General features: G+C 45.3%; 1 protein-coding gene across 2 annotated transcripts in view; it reads left to right on the top strand.

Moving 5' to 3' along the window:
* SLC45A4 (solute carrier family 45 member 4) overlaps positions 1–12,020 on the top strand; it is a 75,457-nt gene that overhangs the window by 56,598 nt on the left and 6,839 nt on the right. For both annotated transcript variants that reach the window (XM_060243183.1, XM_060243182.1), the window contains exon 7: positions 929–1,140. In XM_060243183.1, coding sequence (XP_060099166.1) covers positions 929–1,140 — 212 coding nt within the window. The remainder of the gene's footprint in view (positions 1–928; positions 1,141–12,020) is intronic.

Genomic DNA, 12,020 nt, shown 5'->3' on the forward strand with positions numbered 1-12,020 from the left:
CTGGGACCTTCTGCTTACCCAGCAGATGCTCTACCACTGAGCCACCGTCCCTTCCCTAAAATGGAACTCTTATGAACATATGAAGCTGCCTTATACTGAATCAGACCCTCGGTCCATCAAAGTCAGTATTGTCTACTGAGACTGGCAGTGGCTCTCCAGGGTCTCAAGCTGAGATGTTTCACACCTATTTGCCTGGACCCTTTTTTGGAGATGCCGGGGATTGAACCTGGGACCTTCTGCTTTCCAAGCAGATGCTCTACCACTGAGCTACCATCCCTCCTCTTCTTCTCCTGGGAATGCCCAGCACTGCAGTGCATGTAACAGCCAGCCCAGCTCTGTGTTGCCTCAAGGAGGAAATATTCTGCTACAACTTTGCCCCTAAGAGGGGCAGTGGCTGACTTGAGTTGACGTCCCTAAGGTCAGAGCTTCCAAATCCCTAATGCAGCAATTCCAGCCTATCGCCTGTCTCTTGCGCCCTGCTCTTTGCGGTGGCTTTTAGCCAGGGGTGGAGTTCAAGCAGGAACTCCTTTGCATATTAGGCCTACACACCCCGGTGTAGCCAATCCTTCAAGAGCTTACAAGGCTCTTTTTTGTAAGCTCCAGAAGGATTGGCTACATCAGGGGTGTGTGGCCTAATATGCAAAGGAGCTCTTGCTAGAATTCCACCCCTGCTCTTAGTGCTTCATTCTTAGTTGCTCCGTTGTATTGTCATGCTACACACAACCTTTGGGGTGCACGGTGGCCCTAACTGCAGCGGTGGCATCAAAGAACCGTGCAAGCGCAGCAGCACAGAGAAGGGGAGAAGCTCAGGAAAGACATCTGACATCTAAAGCATGATTTGTGGCCAGTCAGTCCACTGGTCTCGGTCCACTTGGCTGGGGGCAGCTTCCTTGGTTCAACTGACAACATTCTTTGAAACCTCTTTCAGCCTTGTTACAGAAATACCTGGACAACTACGACCTTAGCATCCGGGTGATCTACATCTTGGGCACGCTGGGATTCTCCATCGGCACCGCCGTGATGGCCATCTTCCCCAACGTGTACGTCGCCATGGTCATGATCAGCACGATGGGCATCGTCTCCATGAGCATCTCCTACTGCCCTTACGCACTTTTGGGACAATATCACGACATCAAGGAGGTAGGTGGCAGCAGCGCAGCGGGCCGTATCCTGCCCCTTTGCACACCAAGGCCCAGGCGCAGTCTGTCGAAACTCTCGTCGTCTTTGTCAGTGTGCACTTTGTGCTGATAGAATACAGTGGTCAAGTGTATATCTTCCTCCGTGTTGTGTTGGAGAGCCTGAGTTAAGGGGGCGGGGGCTCTTCATGTGAAGTGGTCTTATGTTGTCCTGCCATCTAGCCCAGTACTGTCTTTCCTGACGGGCAGTTGACTTTCCGAGGTGTCAGGCAGTCCTTTATAACTGGATATACCAACAATGGAATCTGGGATAGTTTGGTGTAGTGAAGAAGAAGAAGATATTGGATTTATATCCTGCCCTCCACTCTGAAGAGTCTCAGAGCGGCTCACAATCTCCTTTACCTTCCTCCCCCACAACAGACACCCTGTGAGATGGGTGGGGCTGGAGAGGGCTCTCACAGCAGCTGCCCTTTCAAGGACAACCTCTGCCAGAGCTATGGCTGACCCAAAGCCATCTCAGCAGGTGCAAGTGGAGGAGTGGGGAATCAAACCCGATTCTCCCAGATAAGAGTCCGCACACTGAGGCTTCCCGGGTTGGAAAGATGGGGAACTGACGCATCTCCCTTTCGTGGAGTGAACCAATGCCTTTGTTCTGGGCATAAAAGGTGTTTTTATCACCTGCTCCCTACCCTCCCAGTTATGGGAAGAGTTCAAGACATGCTTGCAAGATTCTGAGGAGTTTAACTTTGGCTGGCGAGGAGTCCCACTGGGGCTCCTTTTCGGCTTTGAAGAATCTCCCATGAAAAATCGCATAACAACGTCTACAAAGGCTTTTTGGAGTCATTAAGTTGACATAAGTTCACCCAACCCCAACTTTCTATGGACTATAGACTACTGAAGATTGGAACGATCAGTGTAAAGAAGTTTTGGACACTTGATAAGGTACAATTCTTATCTTTCATTCCGGGACTAAGAGAACATTTTTAAACTAAAGAAACAAAGATTTGGAACTATTTGCAAAGAAGTAAAGATGTGTTACAGAGGCTAGGGGTGAAATCGTGGCTTTGGAACGTTAATAGGCACTGTAAAATTCAAAAAAAGATTTGTTTACCTTTGTGGCATCTGCAAAAAAAATCTCCCGTCATAACAAAGCCTCGGCTTGCAACTGCAAAACAGGAAGTGACGATCGAACTATCGTGAGAGTGGAAACCATTGAGAACGGGACTTCATTTCAAGAGAGTCAGGAAACAGCGCTGGGAGAAGAGGGACACATGCTAGACCTCCAGGCCTACTCTAGCCCAAAAAATCATAGAGTTGGGGCCTGAAAAAGTTGCGGCCACCATTTTGAATGTTTATAAAACTAAATATTAATATCCTGGCCCAGGAAGCTCTGAGGACAGCGATTTTGGGCTTGCTGAAGAGAGCGTGCTCTAATCTGTTGTTGGGACTTTATGCTCCTAATGGGGCTAAGAGTGACTTTTTCAATGATATTATGAAACAACTGGATCAAGTAACATACGATCAGATAATGCTTATGGGTAACTTTAATGGAACGATCCAGAACTCCTTAGATAGATCTGGGGAAAAAATGCAGATGGGAAACTACCTAAAGCATTTTTTGAACTAATCAAACAAGAGAGCTTAGAAGTGTGGAGAAAATTCAACCCCAGGGTACGAGACTATACTTTTTTTTCAGCCAGACATAATACCTTTTCTAGGATTGATATGTTATGGGCTACAAAAGAGCTGGGGTTGATCACAAAAAAGTAGAGATTCTTCCGAAAATAGGTGCAGACCATAACCCGTTGATGTGGTTGGCTAAAGGGAGGAAAAAAGAGAGGAGGTGGAGGATAAATGATGACTTATTACAGAAAGTGGAGGTAGTGGCATCTCTAAAAAAAGAAACTAAAGCTTTTTTCCAAATAAATGACAACCAAGAGGTACAATTTCAAACGGTTTGGCATGCCTATAAGACTGTGATGAGAGGAACATTAATTACATTGAATAATAAGGATAGAAGGGCAAATAAAAAGCAATTGTTGGAAATTGAATTAAGAAAGAGACCGGGGAAAAAGAAAGTTTTGCGAGAAATTACAATTTTACAGAGTCAGTTAAGTCATTTACTGAATAAAGAGGTGGAGTGGAATTTGAAAAGACTCCAACAAAAATCTTTTGAAGGGGCAAACAAGCCTGGAAAGTATTTGGCGTGGCAAATGAAGAAGGGAAAATAAATACATAAACAAGATTAAAACCAGTGGCAAAGAAATTGTAGATCAGGAGGGCATCAAAAAGGAATTCTACAAGTACTATGCTAACTTATTTAAAGGCCAGCGAGTTGATAAAGAAAGAATAGAGGCCTATTTACAAATGGTGAAGGTAAATCCAACATCAGAAATGATGAAAGAAACATTGAATGATCCAACTGAAAAAGGTGAAATAGAAGCTGCAATCAGTTCAATGAAAATAGGGAAAGCACCGGGACCAGATGGCTTTTCAATAAAATTTTACAAAGTTCTTATAAATATATTAGTTCCAGTGCTCCAAAAATTGATGAATAATATCCGTTTGGATGGGCAAGTGCCAAATACTTGGAAAGAAGCAGTTATTTCATTGTAACCAAAAGAAGACAGGGATGCTACAAATGTGAAAAATTATAGACCGATTTCATTGCTTAACAATGACTACAAAATCTTTGCAAAAATTTTGGCGGAAAGGCTAAAACAATACCTGCATAGGTTTATCTGTGAGGAGCAAGCAGGCTTTCTCCCGAAGAGACAAATTAGAGACAATGTCAGAATAGTGGTGGACATTGTAGAGTATTATGAAAAACATCCGGAAGAAGAAGTGGCACTCTTTTTTGCTGATGCGGAGAAAGCCTTTGACAATCTTAATTGGGACTTTGTTTGCTGGGATGGAAAAAGTAGAGTTGGGAAAAGACTTTATAAGAATGGTGAAGGCGATATATACTGAACAGCGAGCTAAGCTATGTGTTAATTCAGATTTAACGGAGCAAATGGTTATCAGCAAAGGTACAAGACAAGGTTGCCCTCTATCTCCATTGCTATTTATAATGACTCTAGAGATTTTGTTGTTGCAAATAACAGAAGATAAGGAAATAGAGGGGCTAAAATGGAAAGGATGTACTTATAAATACAGAGCCTTTGCAGATGACATGATGTTTATTACTGAAAATCCAATACAAGTATTACCATTGTTATTGGAAAAAATCAGAGAATATGGTGACCTTGCTGGGTTTTACATAAATAAAGAAAAATCATAAATTTTAAGTAAAAATTTATCATTGCACAAACAGAAAGAACTTCAAAACGCAACTGGATGTGAAGAAGAAGAAGAAGATATTGGATTTATATCCCGCCCTCCACTCCGAAGAGTCTCAGAGCGGCTCACAATCTCCTTTACCTTCCTCCCCCACAACAGACACCCTGTGAGGTGGGTGGGGCTGGAGAGGGCTCTCACAGCGGCTGCCCTTTCAAGGACAACCTCTGCCAGAGCTCTGGCTGACCCAAGGCCATGCTAGTAGGTGCAAGTGGAGGAGTGGGGAATCAAACCCGGTTCTCCCAGATAAGAGTCCAGACACTTAACCACTACACCAAACTGGCTCTCCTCAAAAGTAAGTCACCTCAAAAGTAAGGTATTTGGGTGCAGAGATCACGATGAAAAATATAGATCTGTTTAAAAATAACTATGATAAACTTTGATGTAAAATCGAAGCTGATTTGTTGAAATGGAATAAACTGAACTAGTCTCTTTTGGGCAGGATAGCTACTGTGAAAATGAATGTCTTACCAAGAATGTTGTTCCTCTTCCAAACAATTCCAATTGTGAAAGATGTTAAACAATTCAATAGATGGCAAAAAAAGATTTCTGAATTTGTATGGGCGGGAAAAAAACCAAGAATCAAAAGGAAAATACTAATTGATGCGAAAGAACGAGGAGGTTTTCAACTGCTGGATCTTAAATTATATCATGAAGCAGTATGTTTAGTATGGCTCAAGGACTGGATAACCTTATCCAACCAGAAGTTATTGGCGATAGAAGGTCATGGAAATCTATTTGGTTGGCATGCATATTTGTACTATGGGAAGGAGAAGATGGATGGTTTCTTCCGGCATCATTTTATAAGAAGTTTGTTGAATACTTGGAAAAAATATTTTAAATATGGTGATGAGAGGAAACCACTGTGGATTGTACCAATGGAAGTTATAAAATGGATTTCTGACTCACAGGAAGACAAATGGGTTACATACAAACAATTGTTAAAAATTAAGGATGGCAAAGTAGAATTAAAAGTGGAGGAAGAACTGCAAGACAAATTTAATTGGTTCCAGATGCTACAAATTAAAAGTCTAGTGGATAAAGATACCAGGACTACAGATATAAGGCAAGATCAGACAGAAATGGAAAAAGTGCTATTAGGGGAAGACGAAAAGTTGATTGCAAAGATGTATAAATTGTTATTGAAATGGTCCACAGAAGATGAAGCAGTAAAATCTCAAATGATTAAATGGGCAATAAATATGAATAAAGAAATTCCAATGGAGACATGGGAATACCTATGAAAGAACTCTATGAAAATATCAACATGTAATAATATAAAAGAAAACTGTTTGAAAATGCAATACAGGTGGTATATGACACCTAAGAAGTTAGCAAAAATGAACAAGCAGGCATCTGATCGGTGTTGGAAATGTAAAAAAGCATGAAGGCTCTTTTTACCATATGTGGTGGACATGTGAAAAAGCAAGACAGTTTTGGCAAATGATTCAACAAGAGATGTCGAAGATTTTGGGATATGCAGTTAAAAGGGCACCAGATACCTTTCTGATAGGATAACAAATGGAAAGTTTTCCGAAGCAAGACAGGACTTTGGTGTGGTATACGTTGTCAGCTGCGAGAACATTATTTGCACAAAGGTGGAAGCAAGCTGAAATACCAGATAAATGGGACTGGATTTTAAAAACTTTACATTGGAGTGAAATGGATAGACTTACTAGAATCTTGAAAGACAGTGATGCAGAAAAATTTAAAGATGAATGGAAGAAGTTTCAGGTCTATATTGAAAAGCTCTCTCTCGGCTTGGCTTCGCGAACGAAGATTTAAGAAGGGTGCAATAGTCCACGTTTGCTGCAGGCTCGCTGGTGGCTGACAAGACCAATGTGGGACAGGCAGGTCCGGCCACAGCGGCTGCAGGGAAAAGTCTGATTTAGGGTTGGTCCTGTAGCAGTGCGATTCTTCCTCAATCTCCTTTTGTCCTCAAGACCAGCTATGCGTGCGTTCTCAAAGGAAGAGACAGCCTGGTGGATGGTGTGCCTCCATGCTTTGCGATCTGAGGCTAGGTCAGACCACTGGTGATGGTTGATGTGACAGGTGCTAAGGGATTTCTTCAAGGAGTCCTTGTACCTCTTCTTTGGTGCCCCTCTATTTCGATGGCCGGTGGAGAGTTCGCCATACAGGGCAATCTTGGGAAGGCGGTGGTTTTCCATCCTAGAAATATGCCCTGCCCAGCGCAGCTGCGTCTTCAACAGCAGTGCCTCGATGCTGGTAACCTCTGCCCGCTTGAGGACTTCAGTGTTGGTCACAAAGTCACTCCAGTGGATGTTGAGGATGGTGCGAAGGCAGCGCTGATGAAAGCGCTCAAGGAGTCGCAGGTGATGACGGTATAAAACCCACGATTCGGAGCCATAGATGAGGGTTGTCATCACAACCGCTTTGTAAACATTGATCTTTGTGCCTTTTTTCAGATGCTTGTTGCTCCACACTCTTTTGTGCAGTCGGCCAAATGCACGGTTTGCCTTTGCCAGCCTGTTGTCAATCTCCTTGTCGATCTTGGCATCTGAGGAGATGATGCACCCCAGGTAGCTGAACTGCTGGACTGTCTTCAGAACTGATTCACCCACAGTGATGCAGGGAGGGTGATAATCTTCCTGGGGTGCAGGCTGGTGGAGAACTTCTGTCTTCTTCAGACTAACTTCTAGGCCGAATAGCTTGGCAGCCTCTGCAAAGCAGGACGTCATATGCTGCAGAGCTGATACCGAGTGGGAGACGAGTGCAGCATCATCAGCAAACAGTAGCTCTCGGATGAGTTTTTCCATTGTCTTGGAGTGTGCCTTTAGTCGCCTCAGGTTGAACAGGCTGCCATCGGTGCGATAGCGGATGTAGACACCATCGTCCTCATCTAGATCTACTGTGGCTCTTTGAAGCATCATGCTAAAGAAGATCGTAAAGAGAGTTGGCGCGAGAACGCAGCCTTGCTTTACACCTGTGCCTATTGGGAAGGGCTCCGAGAGGTCGTTGCAGTGTCTGACTTGGCCTCGCTGGTCTTCGTGTAGCTGGATGATCATGCTGGGGAACCTTGGGGGACATCCTAAACGTTCCAAGATTTGCCACAGGCCTTTCCTGCTAACGGTATCGAAAGCTTTGGTAAGGTCGACAAAAGTCACATACAGAGCCTTGTTCTGTTCCCTGCATTTCTCTTGGAGCTGCCTGAGAACAAATACCATGTCGGTGGTGCTCCTGTTAGCTCTGAAGCCGCACTGGCTCTCTGGGAGGAGTTCTTCTGCAATGGTGGGCACCAGTCTGTTCAGGAGTATTCTGGCAAGGATTTTGCCTGCGATGGAGAGCAGGGTTATCCCCCGGTAGTTGGAGCAGTCTGACTTTTCCCCTTTGTTCTTGTATAGGGTGATGATGATTGCATCGCGAAAGTCCTGTGGTAATTTGCCTTGTTCCCAGCAGGTGACAAGTACTTTGTGAAGTGAGCTATGTAGTACTGTGCCCCCATGCTTCCAGATCTCTGGTGGAATTCCATCAACTCCTGCTGCCTTGCCACTTTTCAGTTGCTTGATGGCTTTAACAGTCTCTTCTAGGGTGGGGATCTCATCCAACTCTGTTTTCACCGGTTGAAGTGGGGTGAGGTGGATTGCTGAATCTTGAACTACGCGGTTGGCACTGAAGAGAACCTGAAAATACTCCGACCACCGGTTCAGTATGGATGCCTTGTCTGTGAGGAGCACTTGGCCGTCTGCACTATGCAAGGGACTCTGAGCCTGATATGATGGACCATATACTGCCTTCAGGGCTTCGTAGAACCCTCTTAAATCACCAGTGTCTGCACACAGCTGGGTTCTCTCTGCAAGCTTGGTCCACCACTCGTTCTGAATGTCTCGAAGCTTGTGCTGGAGGTTGCTACATGCAGCGCGAAAGGTTGCTTTTTTCCCAGGACAGGAGGGCTGAGCAAGATGTGCTTGGTAGGCAGATCTCTTTTTTGCCAGTAATTCTTGGATCTCTTGATTGTTCTCATCAAACCAGTCCTTGTTCTTCCTTGTGGAGAACCCGAGGACTTCTTCAGAGATCTGCAGGACGGTAGTTTTTAGGTGTTCCCAGAGTGCTTCTGGAGAAGGGTCTGTGGGGCAACTGAGGTCCTCAATTCTCGACTGGAGTTTTGCCTGGAAGGCAGCTTTAACTTCGGCTGACTGGAGGCTGCCAACCTGAAACTTCCTCCGAGGGATACCTCCTCTCCTGGGTGTGGGTTTAAAGTGAAGACGGAGATTGCAGCGTACAAGACGATGATCCATATGGCATTCTGCGCTGGGCATTACTCGGGTGTGTAAGACATCTCGAAGGTCTCTCTGGCGCACCAGAATGTAGTCGATAAGGTGCCAATGCTTGGACCGTGGGTGCATCCAGGTTGTCTTCAGACTGTTCTTCTGCTGGAAGATAGTATTGGTGATGGTGAGCTGGTGCTCCATGCAGAATTCTAGCAGGAGGCGCCCGTTGTCATTGCAGTTGCCAATGCCGTGTTTGCAAAGTACTCCTTTCCAGGCTTCCGAGTCTTTACCTACTCTGGCATTGAAGTCGCCAAGGATGATCACCTTGTCCTCTGTAGGGGTCTTCCGTACGAGGTTGCGTAGATCAGCATAGAACTTGTTCTTTTCTGCAGGATCTGCTTGAAGGGTTGGGGCATACACACTGAAGAGTGTTGCATGCTGCTTGTTTTGAAGTGGGAGGCGCATGGACATGATGCGATCTGAGTGACCTGTTGGAAGGTTTTCGAGTTTGGAGGCAATGGAGTTCCTGACCATGAAGCCAACGCCAGAAAGGCGGCTCTCAGCCTTTGACTTACCCGACCAGTAGAGGGTATAGCCAGCACCGTGTTCTTGAAGACTACCTTCCTCAGGGAAACGGACCTCACTGAGAGCTGCTATGTCGATATTCAACCTGAGAAGTTCGTGGGCAACTAGAGCAGAGCGTCGTTCAGGGCGACCACTGCCTACTGTGTCAAGCATGGTTCTGATGTTCCAACACGCAAGCTTTAGTCTTTGCACACTTTGTGAGGCAGGTGCATGCCTTTTCTTTGTTGTTATTTTTCGACCGCAAGTAAGGATGCCCGTTGACCGCGGCTAGCCAACTGGGGTGGGGGAGACGAGCTTTGTTTAGGCCACCTTTTCTAGGCCCCTCTCCGTGTGGAGCAAGCAGTGCTGTCCCTAGATAAGGCTGCTTGGTCGTTCAGGGTGCTGCCGAAAGATGCTTTCGTCTCCGGGTTAGCATCAGGCGACCAATATCCTGAACCGCCTACATGCAGGATCGGGACTGCGGCTTCCAGTGGCACCTTCCACCTGCCGTTTCGCCCCTTGCCTATCGCTGCAGGACTTGATGCGTTGTGGGTTGTGTGTGTGGATATGCCCTTCAGGCCTGCGCAGAGGAATTTTTTAGGTGAAGCGCAGTGTGCGCGGTACTGGCTCCACCCTTTCACCTGGGGGTCATCTGCCATGGCCCAGTAAGCCGGGACGCCGGCAGTGAGTCCTCCAGGTGGTAGGTGTTACATTAACGAGCTCTATCTGCCCGGGTTTGATGTTAGAGTTTTCCTTCTCTTAGGCTGATGAGGTTGGTGGGCCCAGCCTGCCCATCCGGTTATACCGCCGGACAATTCGGTCGCACCATGACGTAGCAAACTCTGTGAAAACGGGGGGGACCAGCGAGAAGGTGTTGCTACGGATGCAGTAATGCAGGAGGGGCCATTGCAGTGACCATCTGCCAGGCATAGCCAGACAGTGACCATGCGGCGTTCACTACACCGGGAGAGGAGAGGCTATGTATTGCGCATGCACTTTCCCTGGGGGGGTAGGATTCCCAGAGGGAGCCCACCCCCCACCACCATTGAAAAGCAATGGAGAGTTAATAGACATTTGGTGGTTTTTGAAAGTATAACCTGAAATTGGAGAAAATGGGGGAGATGGATGATTAGAAAGAATTTTTTGAATCAATATACGATAGCTCTTTTTATTAGCAGTTAGAAAACATAGAGATAATTACAACAAACAGTTATAAGTGGTGTGATAATACATAGATGAAAGATAAGTGTAATACTATGGGCAAAATAAAAGGTTAAGGTGATATGATTTAGTATATTGAGATAAAGAAGTTCAGGATGTGTTAATAATGTCCTGAAGGAAAGCTAGAAGACCGAATTATAAATAGAGATATAGATACGTTATTAGATTATATGTAAGTTTCATAGTGCAAGATTCTGAAACAGATGGTACCTTAATTGTTTTTTCTCAATAGCTTGAAGCACCGACGGTCAAAGAAAAAAGAGGTGGGGGAAGTGAGAAAAGAAGAAAATGTGTAATTATTGATAAGGATTGAATTATTGTTTTTTTTAATTATTATTATTATTTGAAATGCATTTCAGTATATTGCAAAATATAAATTTTGTTAACACGAAAGAGTCTGCACACTTAACCACTACACCAAACTGGCTCTCCAGTTAAGTGAGTGGACTCTTAACTGGGAGATCTGATTCCCCACTCCTCCGCTTGCAACTGCTGAAATGGCCTTGGGTCAGCCATAGTTCTCACAAAGCTGTTCTTGAAAGGGCAGCTTCTGGGGGAGCACTCTCATCCCCACCCACCTCCCAGGGTGTCTGTTGTGGGGGAGGAAGGGAAAGGAGATTGTAAGTCACTCTGAATCTCTGAGATTCAGAGTGAAGGGTGGGGTATAAATCCAATATCTTCTTCACTGTGAACGTAAGGCCAAGTTGGTCATCTGGAGTACTGTGTGCAGTTCTGGAGATCTCACATCAAAAAGCATTTGGACAGAATGGAGCTGGTGCAGAGGAGAGCAATGACGATGAGGGACCTGGAGACCAAGCCCTAGGAGGAAAGACTGAGGGACTTGGGAATGTTCAGTCTAGAGAAGAGGAGGTTAAGGGAAGACTGGATGGATCTCTTGAAGTCTTTGAAGGGCTGTCCCTTACAGGGGGGGCAGGAAGCTGTTCTTGTTGGCAGCAGAGGAGAGGACTCGCAAGAATATGTTTAAATTAAGGGTGGGAAGGTGTCGGCTGGATGTTTTTTACAGTAAGAGTTGTTCAACTGTGGAATCAGCCCTCCCTGGCAATCTTGAAGCAACGGCTAGACAAACACTTGTCAGGGACGTTCTACTCTGCTGATCCTACACTGAGCAGGGGTTGGGCCTTGCCCCACCTGCCTGCCCCCCTCCAACTTGCAAAGCAACCAAAAGCAACTGTGCCTCCTCCCCAAAATTAAACACTTAATTACACTAGGAGAAATATTTCATTCTACAAGTGCATAAGCATCAACAAGTTTTTACAACGGTATCAAAATAGTTAAAATGAAAGTCCCACTAATAATATGCCCATTCCACTGGGTGACTCCAAAGAAATTTTCCGTCTTCAGCGGGTATATTGGCCACCAGTTGAGAATTTGGAAATGGGCATGCATGAGTGATAGGCAGAATGCTGTTGCAAGGTTATTTGATCAGCTTATGAAAAAGTTGGAATCAGTGAAACGTGATATAAAGCTGGCAATCACGTGAAGGTGAATTTTTCCTTTGAAGCCGATGTCTGAG

The sequence above is a fragment of the Heteronotia binoei genome, chromosome 7, assembly GCF_032191835.1.
Source record: "Heteronotia binoei isolate CCM8104 ecotype False Entrance Well chromosome 7, APGP_CSIRO_Hbin_v1, whole genome shotgun sequence".
Taxonomy (NCBI): domain Eukaryota; kingdom Metazoa; phylum Chordata; class Lepidosauria; order Squamata; family Gekkonidae; genus Heteronotia; species Heteronotia binoei.